Source organism: Netta rufina (assembly GCF_964035555.1).
Source record: "Netta rufina genome assembly, chromosome: 3".
In the NCBI taxonomy this organism is placed as follows: Eukaryota; Metazoa; Chordata; class Aves; order Anseriformes; family Anatidae; genus Netta; species Netta rufina.
The window spans coordinates 25,334,105-25,351,434 of NC_140125.1; the positions used below are offsets into that span (position 1 = coordinate 25,334,105).

At 51.0% G+C, this 17,330-nt stretch overlaps 1 protein-coding gene across 2 annotated transcripts; it reads left to right on the forward strand.

Moving 5' to 3' along the window:
• The first annotated feature begins 345 nt into the window (after positions 1-345).
• SLC30A1 (solute carrier family 30 member 1) lies at positions 346-8,794 on the forward strand. Of its 2 annotated transcripts, XR_014618265.1 has the most exons (3): positions 346-1,119; positions 4,420-6,534; positions 6,630-8,794. XR_014618265.1 is itself a non-coding variant. In XM_084283451.1 (2 exons), the coding sequence occupies exons 1-2, from the start codon at positions 474-476 to the stop codon at positions 5,334-5,336; spliced, it is 1,563 nt and encodes a 520-aa protein (XP_084139577.1). In that variant the 5' UTR covers positions 346-473; the 3' UTR covers positions 5,337-8,794. The 2 variants fall into 2 exon arrangements, 1 of the variants encoding a protein (XP_084139577.1); XM_084283451.1 differs by having other exon boundaries at positions 4,420-8,794.
• Positions 8,795-17,330: the final 8,536 nt, after the last annotated feature.

Here is a 17,330-nt window from a genome sequence, read left to right on the forward strand (position 1 = left end):
TGTGGAGCCGCGCACCTTTTGCACGAGTCCCGCTCGCCGCGGGGCGGGCCCGGCGGCGCGGGGGGGGGCGTGGCCGAGGCGCCGCCGCCAATGGGCTCTCCCGGCGCGGGGGGGACGTCACGCGGCGCCCCGCCCTCCCACCACTCCCCTTACGAGGCGCGGCGGGCGGGGCGGGGCCGGCCCGTCGCGAGGCGGCGCCGGCCAATGGCGGGCGAGGCGGGCGGCGGGGGCGGGAGTGGGCGTCGCCGCCAGCCAATGGGGAGCGGGCTGGGGGGCGTGGCCGGGCCGGCTCGGGTTCCGTGTGGAAAGAGTGAGGGGGCTCGGGTGCAAAGTTTGCTCGCCCGGCGCCGCGGCAGGGAGCGGCGGCGGGGCCGGGGCCGGGGCCGCGCTCGGGGCCGGGGCCGGGTTGGGCCGCGCCGGGCTCCGCGCTCCGCGTCCTCCCCTCGGGGCCGGGAGCCCCGCGGCGCGGCGGGATGGCGGCGGCGGCGGTGTCGGTGTCGGGGGAGCGGCGGCGGCGGCGGTGGTGGTGGCAGCAGCGTCGCGCGCGGCTGCTGTGCATGCTGGGGCTCACCTTCCTCTTCTTCGTGGTGGAGGTGGCGGTGAGCCGGCTGACGGCGTCGCTGGCCATGCTGTCCGACTCCTTCCACATGCTGTCCGACGTCATGGCGCTGGTGGTGGCGCTGGTGGCCGTGCGCTTCGCCCAGCGCACCCGCGCCACCAAGAAGAACACCTTCGGCTGGGTGCGCGCCGAGGTGATGGGCGCCCTGGTCAACGCCGTCTTCCTCACCGCCCTCTGCTTCACCATCCTGCTGGAGGCCATCGAGCGCTTCACCGAGCCCCACGAGATCCAGCAGCCGCTGGTGGTCATCGCCGTGGGGGTGGCGGGGCTGGTGGTCAACCTGCTGGGGCTCTGCCTCTTCAACCACCACGGCGCCGGCGGCCACGGCCATGCCCATGGCCACGGCCACTCGCACGGCGGCGGCCGGCACCCCCGGCTGGGCGGCGGAGCCAAGCCCGAGCAGCCCCCGGGGGACGGGGAGGCCGCGCTGCACCGGGAGGAGACCAGCACCTTGGTGGAGAACTGCAGCAGCTCCAACGGGGTCGGCCAGGAGAAGCTGGGTAAGCCCCCGGGGGGGAAGGCGGCGTGAGGGTGGCGGTGGGTGTCCCGGTGGGTGTCCCCATGCCCCCCGGCACAAGCTCCATGGGGACCACCCATCTGTCCCCATGGGAAGGGGCAGCGAGCAGTGGCTGCCCTACCCAAAACCTTCTCCCCGGGCGCTAAAAGGAGCGCCTCGCATCGTGCCGTTGTCGTGTGGACAGGTGAGAGCATGAAGGAGCCTCAGGGTGAAGCGGTCTCCCCTGGGAGAGGCTGGGGCTGGCCGTGAGGGCACACAGCGGGAGCTTTTCACCTAGCGACTCCAGCTGTCACACGGTGTTGCCCTGACGCCTTCCGAACTGGCCACGCATCAGCCTCGGTGCAGCTCAGCACCGTGCTCCTGACAGCCAGACCCCTCCGCGGGGTCGCTTCCGAGCTGCCTGAGGGGCTCTCTCCCTCGGGACGCAGCACACTGAAGCACGCTCTCTTGTGTGGTGTTGTACTTCTTGGTGACATGCGTGTTGGAAGGAGAAATTCTTGGAAATTGCCAGCCAGACCTGGGGAAGTGGTGTGATAGGTGCTGAATGCAGAGCTGGTGTCAGGGCACACACATGGTTTCTTGGAGTTAGTTTCCTTCAGCTGTCCATAGCGGGCAGTTTCCCCCTCCCTTGTGTGCAGAGCAAAAAATTAAAGCTTCCCTTCCCAATGCTGACTAAACTGCCTTTTTTGTGGGAGGGAGTTCCTTGGGTTGTTGTTTTTAACAGCTGTAGAAGCCTGGGTGCTTTATGTGGAAGTCACTTGGTCTAAGCCAAGTGCTGTGTGCATTTGCCACTTCTCAGCCTCAGTCGTGTGGCATCCCAGTGACAGGGAGGAAAGGGTTTCAGTCCTCAGACCCGCGTCCCTCCTTTATTTCCAGGGCAGCGTCAGGACACCGCCGGTTTAGCTTACACTGAGCTTTCTTCCTTGGAGTGAACTTTGCTACAGTTTCGGTATTTCTGATGTTCCAGTCCACATGTGAGAAACTTGCAGTTTCTCTGTTTATTTCTCTTTTCCTTCTTTTTATTCTCTAGCGTTCTGCTGGTTTAGAAAAGATAGGTTTTACAAGAGCATAGGAAAGTTCCCCTGAATGCATTACACTATTTTCTTGACCACATAATAAGCTCTTAATGTTGTGTTAGTCCCAACAAAGGTATCTTAATAATTAGTTCCAAACAATGTAAATCTCATTTAGCCGTTGATCTAATTGATATCTTGGCTTTGTTGAAACATAAATTGTGCTTTTAGCTACCTTCTTGCCTGGTTGTAGGCTAAGAGATTGACTTGTAGCGTGGATTAAAATGCGTCCTGTTTTTGGGGTAGCGTGTCCGGAACGTCCCGTGGATGTCCTGGCAACAAAAGGTAATTGGTTGTGGGTGCTTAGGAAGTAATGGGGCGTAATTTTGGTCACAGAGAAACTTTAAAGTGAGTTTATGTTTCCTGCTCTGCCATGTCATGGTTATGCAATGGCTGGGGTTATTCACCGCTGCCCCGGGGACGAGTTAGCGGTGAGGGGTGCTGTGCCTGCCTCTGCTGGAGCCGGGGCGGGGTGGACCCTCCTCTCCCGGGGCTGACCTGGAAACCTAGCGATAGCCTTAGGGGCCGGGCTTGTGCGGGTACAGGTAGATTAAAATGAATCAAAATCCAAATTGGCGCATTTAGCCATTTCCCCTTAAAAAGACTGGCGCTTTCTGGAGCCACGCTTCCCGTTTTCTGCCCCTTGTGGATGAGGCTGCTGACTCTCCAGATCTCCTTGGGTCGCAGCACTTCCAGGAGAGGGCCTCTCCTTGCTCACATTGTGGACACCGAGGTCTGAACTCTGTAACCTGAGTTGTTTTCCTCTAATTTATTAATTTCTCTGGAAAATTTCTGGCCTCGGGAACATTTCCATACTTAATAACTTTTCTAAGTTGTGTGCAAAATGTAGCTGGAGCCTGAGACGACGTGTGGAGCCCAACAAAACGAGCCTGGGGCTCGGGACTGCCCTGCTCAGTCCCTGTAGGAGCCTACCTCCTCTCTGGGGAGGAGAGAGCCTGCAGACACTTTTATGATGGCAGAATTACAGTCATGAGAGCAGAGTGGCAGAAGCCGGAGGTCATACTAACATGTTAATGTTTACAAAGCTCTGAACTGAATGACCATGGAAGCAGTAAGCGCTCCTCGTTGTACTTGGTCAGGCCCGTGGCCAATGCTCGTTACATTTCTTTGACACTGAGAGTTTGCTGTCCAAAGATCTCCTGAAGAAGCACGAGAGGTCCAACTTGTACACTGATTTCAGTTGTGAAGTTTGCAAAATGTATTTTTTTTCCCCCAAATTTCATGCTACCTCTTCGTAATGGGACCTTTGCTCTTATAGAGCTAGTGAGGTGTGGTGCAGTGGTAATATCACAGCTGATTTTGACAAAGGAGGGCACTAAAATGTTCATTTGCTAATTACGTGGTTTGTGACGCATGGCTTTGGGCATCAGCAGCTATATGCCACTCAACAGCTATACGTTGCTTGAAAAAAAGTACTGAAAATGTGTTTTCAGATACACCAGAATACAAATAACGCTAGTTCGTAGCCTCTGAGAATGTAAGTGGTAGCGTATAGTATCCTGGAGTTAATGCTGCTGATAAATTCTGCCTTTTAGACCTAAAAGCTCAGCTCGTTGTACCTCACAGTTCGGCTGGCTGCATGCACCATCTCAGGGAAGCTCCCTCTTCCTTGGCTTCAGAAGTCTTTTGGAAATGAACCACTCAACCTGAAAAGAAAAGAAGTGACTATGAAGCAGTATCCATACTGCTTTTGAGCTTCTGGCCTCATAAAATGTGATATCAAATAGAAATGCGCTCCTATGGTTCAAGAGAGATTTTAGTAATGTAATTCTCAGCCAGTATTCTCCTGGCTTTTCAGAAGAGGAAGCAAATATCAGTTAGTCAGCTACTGAACCAGCTTGTATGTATGTGCTCTGCAAGTCTGCATTTGGTTTAAGAAACAAACAGTGATGGTTAAACAACTGGAAAATGTGAAAACAGCCTTTGGTAAAACAAATTAAAACGCATTCAGCTTCATACTTGGCCACTCAACATCTTTAAATGCCATGTATAGGCGATTACCTTTGAGACCGTAGATTGCTTATTGGAACAACTGAACGTTTCTCAGCCAGGGGAAACGTTGCTGAATGTTATGGGTCGAGATGCTTGTTTTTTGGGGCAAGCTTCTCATTGGTTCCTGTTTTATACAGAACTGTGGTAACGTGTGGTGTGGGACCATGTGCCTAATTGTTGCGCTGCTTTCTTGTCAGGTGACGTGAAAGATGATGCGGCTGACCTACAAGTGAATGGGAATGCTGGCCATTATCCTCTGGACGTAGAGGAGGTTGAAGAAGACTCCAGCGCGCAGCTTAACATGCGTGGAGTATTTCTGCATGTTTTTGGAGATGCCTTAGGTTCGGTAATTGTGGTAGTGAATGCCTTGCTCTTCTACAGCTTGTGGAATCCGTGCCCCAAAGATGGGCCCTGCTTTAATCCCTGCGTCAATAACCACTGCATGGAGAACGCTACCCTAGCCCCAACACTTGGCAGAGCCAACAAGTCTGAGCAGGAGAGCGTTACGGTGGCTGGGCCCTGCTGGTTGCTGTACTTAGATCCCGTCCTTTGTTTGATTATGGTTTGCATACTCCTTTACACAACCTACCCGTTACTGAGGGAGTCGGCCCTTATACTTCTGCAGACTGTTCCCAAACAAATAGATGTGCATTCTTTGAACTCAAAGCTGCGCACCCTCGAAGGAGTCGAAGCAGTCCACGAATTACACATCTGGCAGCTGGCGGGGAGCCGGATCATCGGCACTGCTCACATCAAGTGTCCCGACCCTTCCACCTACATGATGGTGGCAAAGCGCATCAAGGAGATCTTTCACGACGAAGGGATCCACGCGACGACCATTCAGCCCGAGTTTGCCAGCGTTGGCTCCGAATCAGGGAGAGGGAAATGCGAGTTTCCTTGCAGAACTCAGTGTGCTTTGAAGCAGTGCTGCGGAGCAGTGGAAGACAGTACGGGAAAGAAGACGGAAAAATCTTCCTCGCTTAGTATTTCTTGCTCAGAGGTTGTCATTGAATTCCCGCATAACAAAACCAGAAGGACTAAATCGGAGAGCGTTCCTTCAGTGAAGCTAGAGGCAAACACCGATCAAAACGAGCAGTTTGAGTCGTCGTTGTAACTCCCGGGGTGCTGCTGCCTGAGTGGTGGTGACTTTGACAACAGCTGCGTTGCAGGAGGAAGAGGCAGATGTTGGAGATGCAATTTTGCCAAGTAGTGTAATTGCTGAAGTCCTTGTTCTCGTCATACTGCTAAACCTAGAATGCTTGTTTCAAAGAACATAATGTCACTGTCATGATACAATATTTGTGCTGGCTTTGTACTGAGACAGACAGAAAGTGCACCGATGCTGTAACAACATCAGAAAACCAGTTCCAGCATTTCAGCCGAGACACTTTTTGTTGTTCTTCAAACTACTTTTTTCTTTCCAGCGAAAAGGTATCTGAGGGATAAGCATATAGGAACTCGATTGTATTGCAGATTTCTTGGACCTGCTCTTTCCTTTAATATTTGATTTGTAGATATTTTAATATATTGTTTATTTAGAAGCCCTAAGGAAACCAAAGTTGATAGAACGTTTTTAAAGATATAACTACTTAAAACTGGAAACCACTTTGTCTGTTTCACATATTTTTCTTAAACCTATATAATAAAAAAATGTGAAGGTTTTTCTAACGAATTTATCGTATAGCATATTTTAAAGGAAGCATCATATGATCATTAGAAGCTGTCCCCGGTTTTTCTGGTAAGGTAGCGAGGTAAAGAAAATAACTGCCTGTGACAGTATCAGATGTGAAAGGGTTTTTATCGAAATGGAAGTTCAAGCTACTGTATACTGCTCTGTGATCAAGACGTGAGACTGGCAGATAAAGTAACGCATACTTCAATATTTTATGTATTTTCTGGTGTTTTTCATTATTTCCATGTTGTGTCTCATCATAGAAGTCCTCGAGCTTAAAGAATATTTGACTCAGTGCTAGGAATGAAGAGCTGGGGCTTCAACTTTAACTGATGCTCCGCTGGTAATAAAGAATTCCTTGGTTATGTCAGTAAGAGCTCTGTGGGGGGAAAGTTTGTCAAGCACTGACAGTGTAATTCATGTTTTTCAAAAGCAATGATGGTCGCCTCCGTGCGAAGTGACTCGGCGATGCGTTTTGCTGGTCGTTGAGTGTCTGTGAGCACCTGCAGTGACTGCAGTCCCCGTCTCCGCCGCACCCTCGGGAGCGTCCCACTGACTTCTGCTGAAGTGTCTGGGGGAGTGGGATTTCACTCACTGTGTTTCACCTTCTGAGACGTGTATCACGAATTTTCACTTGCAGGTATCTGATTGTATGGTTTAAGATGTTAAATCAGTTAACTGACAACTGGCTCTAACGAAGCTGTTACAGTGTGCTGCCAACTTACACCTTAACAGAAGAGAAGCTGGCCCGTGGACTGGGAGTTTGGCAGAGACTGAATGAGAGCTGAAGAGGAAAGGAATCTGGGCTAAAACCCTGACCCTTCTGATCCACCTGGAAGCTGTGTGTGGGAAATAATGGCTTGTGATGAATTGACTGCTCCCGTGCTCCAAACTGGAAAGCAGCTCACTTCTTCCACTGTTTGCTGTATGACTCTGGACATGTCAGATAAACACTCTGCCTCAGTTTCCCCGTCCTACAATGGGGATAATACCTACCTCACAGGGGTGTTGTGAGGCTTAACTCTTGCGTGAGGAACACTGAGATCTGTTACTGGAGGGCGCTGGAAGGAGTACGAGATACTAAATTACTTTGTGTTTACTCCTGCAAATGTATTGCAATACCTTGGCACAACAGAGGGAACTGAGGATAGTCTTGGCCTTACAAAATTCTTTGATGCTGTGGTTTTCAGGTTTTCAACAGTATTTAAATGTAGATTTTTTTAAAAGAATGTTTTGCTAGTGAAGGGAATGTAGCTTTGCCTCCAGATACAGAACACCTTGCTAGTTTGCATTTCTACTGCGCGTCTTGTATGATAACTGCTCACACGTAGTTCAGAAGAGCCTGCTGCTCATTGCACCCGGGTTGTGCCAGTAGTCTTACCGAACTTCTCAGCAGAGCACTGCAGTCAACTCTCGATTATCCACGGGTGGGTTACCGGTGTTGTGTGGTACCCGCGCGGGCTGCCCGGCCTCGCTCCCTGCACCTTGGCCAAGCACCGGGTGCCAAGGCAGAGGAGTAGCAGGGCTGAGCTGAGCCCTGCGGTGCTCAGCCCCAGGGGGCTCTCGGGGGCTTGGTTAGCTCGGGGCTGGTGCCTTTGGGGTGCCCCCCACCTCTTTCTGGGGAGGTGCATCCGCGGGGTGCGCAACTGCGTCCCCTCAGCCCAGCGCTGTGGTGTCAGCATTGTGGGGCCGCTTCCGTGGTCACGCTGGTTGTACAGTCTCCTGAACTGACTTAAATGTGCTAATACGCTATTTATACCTGGGTTTGTTTTGTCTGGGTTACCTTAACGCTTTCTCCTGTTACCTGTATATGATCTAGAGTTGACTGTTAACTGAGATCTTGTATGAGACTACATTTGCAAAATATGCTACCACTGCTAGTATCCTACAAAGTATTATCCAAGTAAATTTTGAAACGAACAAAGTACTATTTTTTTTTTTTTTGAAACGTGTCCTTGCTTTTTATGGTAAACTTTCACTAATTATTTTGCTTGCTAGTTTAAAGTTGGTCTCAGTCATTAGTATGAATTTTTGAGGTCCTGCTGTATATCACTAACGCGCCATATAAATACTACTGCTCTTTAGTTTATTTAAAAAAAAAAAAAATCACCAAAAATCCCCATTGTAGCACTGACAAGCCTGAGTTACTTCTCTCCTGTTGCTTTTACAGAAAGAGAGCAACCCTTAAGTCGTGGCGGTTGCCACCATTGGCTGACAGTCTCTGTAAATGCATCTGCGTAGCTGGAATTGTGCTCACTAATTCCACTGTAACTATTTAATCTTTTTTTGTGCCAGAAGTCATATTTTTCTATTACTGTGTCCATTGCAGGCAATGGCTAGCTGAACAGACAAGAAGCTCTCCCCCGCGTTATTTTTATTATCGGGACAGGATACGAATGTGATGATGGTGATGAGGGGGCAGGAGGGGGAGCCGTGCGGCCTCTTTGTCCTGCTGCGTGCTGCGAGCAGGACCAGCACCAGCTGGTGTTAACGGGGCCCTCCAGTCTCTCCAGCCCTCAGTGGTCAATTCACCGAAGGCATATAGTCAGGTCAGGTGGCTGTGCAGCAGCAGGAACGCAATTTTGGGGTTTGTCCTGGCTGTATTTGACCCAGCCTCAGCCTCCTACCTTGCAGTGCAGCTTGATTTTTTTTCACCTGACCTGTCTGTGGTTACACAAACCGGCTTCATCCCGAAGATCGTGGTTCCAGCATACCAGGAGCATTCAAAACCACTGCGCAATCTGTCTTTTTTTTTTTCTTTCTTTTTTTTTTTTTTTTCTTTTTTCCACAAAGCATGAAACTAGCGAATCTCATGTGAGTGAACACTGCAGCGGTGGGGAGCTGATTGTATTGTGTATCACATTCCTGAATTTTTAAAATAAAAAGAAACGGAACGCTGATTTTAAGGCAAAATCGGTTTGTATTTCGGTGTCTGGATTGTTTATGCTTCTGATTAAATGTCTCAGAGATGTGCCAAACGTCGCTGGGTGAAAGATTTTGTGTTTAGTTCATATCTCATCCGGAAACCTGCTGCTGGGGGGGCAGAACTGATTGGGGCGCTCACTGCGCTCGTCGCAGTTCACTGAAACTCGCTCTTTTCAGCAGAGTAACTTGTGTCTGCGGAGCTCCTTATCGCTTTGGGCTCGGTGGCGTGCAGCATCCACTCTAGGCTTTTGGTAATATCTCTTATTGCTGCCTCACGGTATTCAGCACGGATGCACACGTAGTTATGTAAAAGGCAAGACTAGCTCCAACTTGCGGCTCCCCAAAAGTCATGGCAAGGGCTCAGTCCTGCGAATTTCTGCTTTCATGAATCGTTTCATCGGGCTGACGAGTAGTTACTTGCATGCGAGGAATTACTCGCAGGAGTGAGTCCAAAGCTGCTGCCGGTGCAGCCTGTCTCTTGGAGAACGGCTGGAAGTTACTGGATTATATGGGTGTTTTACAATCAGAAGCATTTTGGTGTTTCTAAAAGTGTCGAACTCACTTCATTTTAACTTCCAGGGTTATAGCAGGGATTACTCCTTTCACCCACTCTCCCAAAAGAGAAGCCCACCGAGCATCCCACGGCCGGTTAACAGGTTGAGCCAAAATGATGCTGCTCTGTGCTCCTGCCGCCCGGCCGTCTGGGTTTATGAAACGCCAAGTGCTGGGGTTTGGGGAGGAGGGATAAAGATTCCTGCCATTCTCCTTCCCCTGCCCCCCTTGGGCTGCACCTTCTAATCTCTTCAGCTATGGAGAGCCGGGGGCCGAGGGGGCGAGGCGTGCAGCTGGATGGCCCGGGATCCGCGCGGGGAGCACTGCCAACTATTTTTAAAAGCAGATAAATAGGCTCGGACTATTTTAGCTCCATAGCAAGGCATTGGCTACTCCCTTTTCAGATATGTGTTTTAGTTGTCCGGCTCTGTATTAATTTTGGCTTTTTCCTTGCCGGATAGGAAGAGGCGGATGCTCCGTCTGCCTGAGCTAAAGGCAGGCTTGACAATTCTCCAAATCAAATGTAGCTCTGCTGATAACGGGAGGTCTGATTCCCTCTGACCTTTGGTCCGTGCTGCTACCTGCCTCCGAGGTGCAGCACCGTGTTTTAGCAGGCTCACGTTCAGATTTTTTCGCATTCGCCACGTTATCTCCGTGGTTTAAGAGCAAAACCACACTACTGAAAAATACATTTCATGTCTCCCCAAAGCACGTGGGATTAATTTCGCTTTTTTTTTTTTTTTTTTTTTTTCATGTCCTGGATCTTGTTTCAGAACAATGCTGAAATATAATTGGCGTAGCCAGATTTCATTGCTGAAATTGCATTTTGGCTTCCTTTTAAATAAATGCTAATGTTATAACTTTTTTTTTTTTTTTTTTTTTTTTTTTTTTTTTCCATGAAGTACTGAAAGTCCTGAGCAAATACATGGAGCTCTTGAATGTCAAGTACTGTTAGCCGGGATTTCCTCCTTAGCTCAGTCCTTAGGAAGAAATTGAGAAGTCGCAGTGCGCTTTCATGCTCACCCGGAATCTCAGAAGCAAGTACGAGGAGGAGAGGAGTTACAAAACAGGCTGTCAGGTGGTGCCCTCAGACCGTCTGGACTCCAGCTGCGATTACACAAATAGTTGCTGAGTTCTGATACGCAAAGAGTTAACTGCAATCATGCAAAATGCCCTTTTTTTATTAAGAAGAATAGCCTTGGAAAGGAACGAAAAAATCGTCCTGTGCTGTTATTTGGCAGTTGTTAATTACCTAGTGCACAGGTCAATAAAGTGGCTTTGCTAACAGACGCCTGTCCTGCTTTAGTTGGTTTCAAAATCTTTGGAGCGGAGCTGCCCGAGGACAGAAGATGCTTCGGTGTTTTTCGGCTCCATTTGTTTCAGTTTGGAAACACTGGGGCCTGTCACCTCTGTTGGGAGAAAAGCACCGACTGCAGAAACACGCAGCTGCCAGGAATATCACTGAGGGGGCAGGACTTGTATCTGCCGCGAGCTGCTCGAGAGCTTGGGAAGGGAAACCTCAGGCCTACAGCTTACGATTGCCTTTACCCGTGCTGCTCCTACACCGTGACCTGCTCCCCTGGGTGGTCGCATGGCCACCTCGGGGACCAGACGCAGCTCCCGGGACATCTCCCCGGTGCTGCTTCCCCACCCGAGGGGCCGATGCCCCAGGGCTGTGCGTGGCTGTGCTTTGTTCCCCTCTCCTCAAGGCAGCCCCGTTTCTGGCCGCCGCGCTGTAGGCCCCCCACGGCTTTCCTCACGCCAGCCCAGAATAGCTGCGGTGATGCCGTGGGACAGGACGTGCAACCTGCTGGGTTTCCTGCATTTGTGCTTGTGTTGCCGGCCCCTTCGGCTCCCTCTGCCCCGCCGGAGCTGCCGGGTGAATTCCTTAGGGCCCGAGGAGAAATGCTGCACGTGGGGCTTAGAGCCTTGAGATTTTGGCGTTAGGCAGCACCGACTGGAGGCACAGCCCAGCACCCGCCTCCTGGGATGCTCCAGGCCTCCTCCCCAGCCCGCTGCAGATGGAGGGCATTAGCTCTTCCTCTCGCACTGTTAAAAAAAAAATAAAGGACTGTGTTTAACTACCACGAGCGCAATGAGCCAGCCTCAGTAGCCGTGGGTTTCGTTTCCCTGAAAACCTCCCCGCACACAGTGAGCGCGTGGCAGGGACCTAGGCGAGTTAGCTGGCAAGCTGTCACGAAAAAGGAGGTGTCTGCTCCATATGCTGCAGCCCGGGGGTGGAACGCCACCCGGCACCACGACGTCCCAGTTTTCTTTTCCCAAGCACCAGGAAAGCAGCAGAAGCAAACACTGAGGCAAACTCCGTGGGCAGAGCCCCTGCGTCGGGACCGCTTGCGTCGGGTGGTGCTGGCGGTGCCCCGAAGGCAGACACCCTGCTGGAAACCTCGACAGCATTTGCTGAAGACTCACGGGTTTGGCTTTTCCTTGGTGTATTTGGAGGGGTTTAGCTGTGCCACTCAAACACCTGACTAAGGATGCGGGAGGTTTGCCAGAGGGCTTTAGACCCTGGTCAGCAGCTCGAGCTGAAAATGTCCCATCGAACCCAGGGCTGAACGCCGTTGTCCTTGTGCACCCTTTCCAAAAGCATCCGTGGATGCCAGGTAATGTCAAAATAACATCCATCCGTGGCAAGCTGGGGGGATAACGAAGACCAGGGCTCATGCAGTGGCTGCTGCCGGCTGCTCTGCTTGCAGGAGCACAGCGAGACCCCGTCTCTGGTGCTCCCGATGGCCGGCTTCTGCTGGGATGGTGTTACCAAAACCAGCAGCACCCGGAAAGAGAAGGGCAGAGGGACTGGGGGTCTGAGCCTTTTTTAGGAATGGAGGCAGACCGCTTCACTGGGGTGGTGGCTGTGGTTAGGGGGAGCACAGGAAACTGTGGCATCGGTGGAGAAAAATGAGCAACTCTGTGTGTGTGGATTTTCCTTTTGGCCCAGCTATCATTGTTTGTTTGTTTGTTTTGATTTTGTTTTTCCCTGCAGCTGTTTTGGTGAAGAATTGATGTTCTCTGCTCTTCCCCTCTAGCTCTGCAGTGCTCACAGCTTCTCTCCGTGAGACCTACAGGTGCTATCTGCAAAAACCAAAGATCATGAGCAACAGGGGAAAAGTCCTTAAACTGATCACAGGTGAAACCAAGACCTTAAACTGTGAGGCTGAGCAGGCAGCCAGCATTGCCTCAGCTGCTGCATCAGGGGAGGAGAGCGTGGAGCACCACCCTTGGCACCCTGCGGTACAAACGGTGCCGAAAATCAGGTAGCAGAAGCTCAGTGTCACACCTCGCTGCCTGGGAGGCAGCCTCTGTGGAGAGATGGCAGCCTGGCCAAAGTGACGTCTTCGTACTGAGGTCTTCTTGTTGGCAGCACTTAAATCCTGACAAAGCAGTATTTCTCCACATAACTAAAGGTAAAGTAAAACGCAGAGACTCCTTATGCAATGTGAAGTTCCCCTTTCGAAACAGCGGTTTGGAGACAGAAGCCTGTTGGTCGGGGCTGGGACAAAAATTGCTTACACAAGATAAACAAGGGTGGACTGCTGCCATCTTTCCCTTCCTCTTTATCTCTAAACCTTAACCTTCAATTACAAATCTGAGGTTAACTCAGTGCAGTACATCTGCAACCCCGAAACCAGCTAAATTTTAATAGATCTTACTTCAATGATGAAGAAGGCTTGAAAGTTTCTCTAGCTGACAGAAATGCTTCCAAGCTTTCAGAGTTTGAATGCAAATATTTTTATATATTACTAAGAATGTTTTCACATTAAATAATTAGTTCTCCTGATATGGCGTTTCATAATCAACCAGAAAATGATTCACAAATTCTGTATCCTTGTTCCTAATCCAAGTAGTTCACAAAACATAGGAATCCACAACCTCGGCTGCAGGTCACTCGCCACTAACAAGCGCTTCAGCAGCGTGCAGAGCTCCGAGTGGCTGCGGAGCACATTGTGAGACCAGGGACCAGAGCAACAAAACAGGCTGGGAAAACGTTTTCCTTAGTTTTACAGAGAAGAAACCACTGCGGAGTTATGAAGGTAACTGCGTAGCTGCTCCTAAGTGGCATTTTTGCTTCTGTTTTACATCCTGCAAAAGTGACCTGCTGTGGTGCTGACTGTGTGCTGATCACTTTACTCCAGAAATACCAGGTCAGTCCCACTGATGGTTTGTCCGTGTGGTGAAAATGTGGTAGAGAGAAGTGGAGAGCATGATGGATGCATTTCTGCAGCACAGGCATTTCTTCTTTTTGTGTGTGTGTAAGTGTGCTTGGGGTTTTACCCAAATCCGATCATCCTGGGTTTTGAACACCTTAGTGCTGACAGACTGGTTCCAAAGGAGAACACCCTACCCAAAGTGGCACTTCGCTAGCCAAGTGATATAAGTGGTACACCTTCAGTTAACCAAACCCACACATCCACGCAGAAAGACAGCCAGAAAATGCTGTGCCCTGCAATAAGAGAATTATACGGCTTCCTTCATTAGCAGGAGGCAGGCCGAGGTGCAGAGCGAGGGTTTACATGTTTGCTGTTTAGTTGTTTTCCTTTCCCACTTTGCATGACTTCTCATTAGGCAGCTGGAAACGAGCTCCTGTTAACCTTTGATTATTGCGAATCCAAAGAGTAGTCCTGGAAAGAACCCGGGGTCCAAGAACAGAGCAGAGCAATGGGGAACTTAACAAATAGCCCGTTGTTCCAGCATCTGTCATTTTAGCATTAACAAGCTCTCATAACTGTCCCAAAATGAATAAAAATAATGGGGGCAAAGCTACAGATTTCTACTGTCTTGAAGGCAATGAGTGTGCACGAACCACAAGCAGCCAGCGGTATTTTGGTTCATTTTAAAACAGGCCCGTGTTTGAGGAGCACAGCAACTGCACAAATACTGAACCCCACACAGCATGTCCCACCACCTGTCTCTGCGATTTCTTTAGCCTGTTGACTCATATTTTTCTTTTCTGGAAGCAAGGGAAAATGTCTGCCACGCTGAAAATGCTCCTGGTTTGGGTTCGGTCTCAGCTCATCCGAAATGACTCGGTGGCGGTAATGTTTCTGACTTTGTTATTTTTTGCTTTCGTGTGTCAGGTGGTGGACGGAGAGCCTCCTGCCATGTTAGGTGCAAGGGAGAGCTGTGGTGTAGGTAGGCTCCTCCACACGCCCGTCATCTGCTGGTGGGGATTGTCCTGGCCATGTTACTGCTTGGGAAAAAAAACCCTACAACTTACAAACAAGTAAGGCCGGGTTTTTAGGGAGATTGCATCTTCTGTGGCATGAGTGGAAAGCACAGCCGTGCTCTGGGGCGTACAAAGCCCTGTCTCAGGCCATGAATAAGCAGCCGCTTTGCTTTGCGTGCTTTCAACTTCTGCTCATTTAGTGTCATTAAAGTAAGAGCAAGAAAGGGAATCTGCATCCTCCCCCAAATTCTGAAATTCCCAGTGCAAACATGTCGCCAGCTTGTGGTGCCTTCACTGAAGTGATGACTCTGGGAGGGCTGTGTGTGTGTGTGTGTGTGTGTGTGTGTGTAAAAATACTTTAACTTTCATAAATATTTCCTGAAAACCTGTCTCCGAACTGCTTTTCATTTTGCATTTTTTCCCCCTTCCATCAGTGAAATTCCAAGTTCAAATTCTCTCAGCGTTTGGAGAGGAACAAAGCATTTTGCCCCTGGTAGCTTTTGCCGAAGACTTTCCGTGCTGTGAACAGGCAGGAAAATCAGTTCCTGGCACTGTGCTAATTAGAGTCCATCCTAGGAGGAGAGAAGTGAATCCCAACAATGCAGCTCAACGGTAGCGCTAAAATCTTGCAATTAAACTGTGCTGCGGGATTATGCATATTAGCACATGAATTACTCTTTAAATGATAAACATCGGACCAAATAATTATCTAAAGCTTCTGGGAAGGGACAATCAGTGAGGCTGGGCTGGCAAAACGTGACGGTTTTCTTCTGCAAAGCACAAATAAGTCTACAGCTTGCTGAAAACACACCAAATTGTTCAATGGGACTGAACAGCCGGGTTAAGCAGCATCACTTCTCTTTGCCATACAGGTGGCACACCACATGCTCTTCCCTTTAAAGCCAGGCAAAACTGAGGCTAATCAAGACCCTGAGGAGCACCTACCTGCCTCCAAAGGCTGGCTGCAGAAAGCCTGGTGGTGCTGGTCCACCTCCCTGCCCCTCCTGCCGAGGGGCTGCTTGCAGGGGGGTGGAATTGCAGCTGCCCAGGGCCTTGCTCACGGTTTGATGCCAGCACAGGTTGGGGAAGAGCTGCCAGGAGCTGGCCTCACACTGCCGGTTAATTGGCAATTAATTGAGGAATTGCCCTCGTGCTGTAAAATGCACTCTGGGCAAACGAAACCGCGGCCACCACATGCACCTGGTGGAAGTGCCCGAGCGGCCGCTGCTAGCGGGGAAATTCATCTTTTCCAAGCCATTCAGTGGGCACTCGGCTGTTTTCTGGGGGAGCAGCTTCCCTGTTGGGCAGCCCTCAGCGAGCGTTGTTCTGTGCCTGGGTCTGCCTGTGTGGGTTTGGGGCCGGGGCCGTGTGTTGTGTCCCACGGCAGGAGGGGGACAAATGGCTCAGGAGGTGCCAAAAACCACGTGTCGATGACTGTGGCCAGGCAATCGATATCTGCTCACCACCAATAAATATTCCCGGCTTTTAAGCGATGATGTGCTTCCAAGGAGCAGCTTCTGGAGGCCAGAGAAATGCCTCGTGTCTTCTGCTGCACCAGCACCAGCTCCTCCAAAACCTGTATGAGGAATAGAAAGCAGGAGGTGCCTTGTTTCTGATGTGCCCTCTGCCATCAGCACTGGCAAAAAGCCCCGCCAGGCCCAGCGTGACCGTCCCCAGGTGGGACAGGCACAGGGATGTGTGAACGTGTGGGTGTGGGTGCCTCTGACCCTGTGAAAACGGCAGAAACACCCTGCTTTGATGTACAGGAAAGGGTTTGGGTTGGAAGGGACCACAAAGACCTTCAGGTTCTAACCCCCTGCCATGTGCAGGGACACCTCCCACCAGCCCAGGCTGCCCAAAGCCCCATCCAGCCTGGCCTTGAGCACCTCCAGGCATGGGGCATCCACAGCTTCTCTGGGCAGCCTGTGCCAGGGCCTCACCACCCTCTGAGGGAAGAATTTCTTCCTAATATCTAATCTAAACCTACCCTTGGGGGCTCAGCCCCTCCCCATGCCAAGAGACTTGAAACACCCCAGGTCAGCACGCTGCCAGAGGAACACCACTTTGGGCAGGTTCTGGGTCCTGCAGCACAGCTGGGAGCAGGGTTTTCACGGGCAGCAGCACAACGCCCTAGCAAGAGGCTGACAGAGCCGGCATCTTCGTGTTCATGGCTGCAAGCCTGTCTCTCCTCTGCCAGGATCTTCACGGGGTTTTGTGTGTCTGGGTGTGCTTAGACAACTGAACAACTTTCCTTGAGCGCTGCCTGATGTGCTGGTGGCACCCTCGGAGGTGGGCAGAGCTTTGTGTGCTCTGCACCCACCCCGCGTGCCTCTGGCTGGGTCACTCCTTGCAGCACCTCCTTGTCCTGGGTGCTTTCGGGGCAGGTGCATGGCCCTGCCCGCACTGCCCAGCTCGCCGTGCCACCCGTTGTGCTCACCCACACACGTCTGCAGAAGTGGCAGGGTGCCTGAGCTCGACGCATCGCCTGGCTGGAGCACCCAGACGCGGTCGCAGCTGAGGTGTTTGTTAGGGCGTATCGATTCCTGCTCGTGCCCTAATTTTTTAATTACAAAGTTCAGCCTGCAGGTTGTCTTTGGAGAACTCTCTTTGGTATTTCCTCTTCCTGAAGCGAGAAATCCTTTGTCCGTAGTTTTCCTGCTTTCATATGGGAGGGAAAATGGGATTTTATGTTTGAGTAAGTGGGATGCAAAACTCCATTCTGTTTGAGTCTGGGCTGCTTTCCGTTGGCAGGTGGGAAAACATTGCTGTTTGCTTTT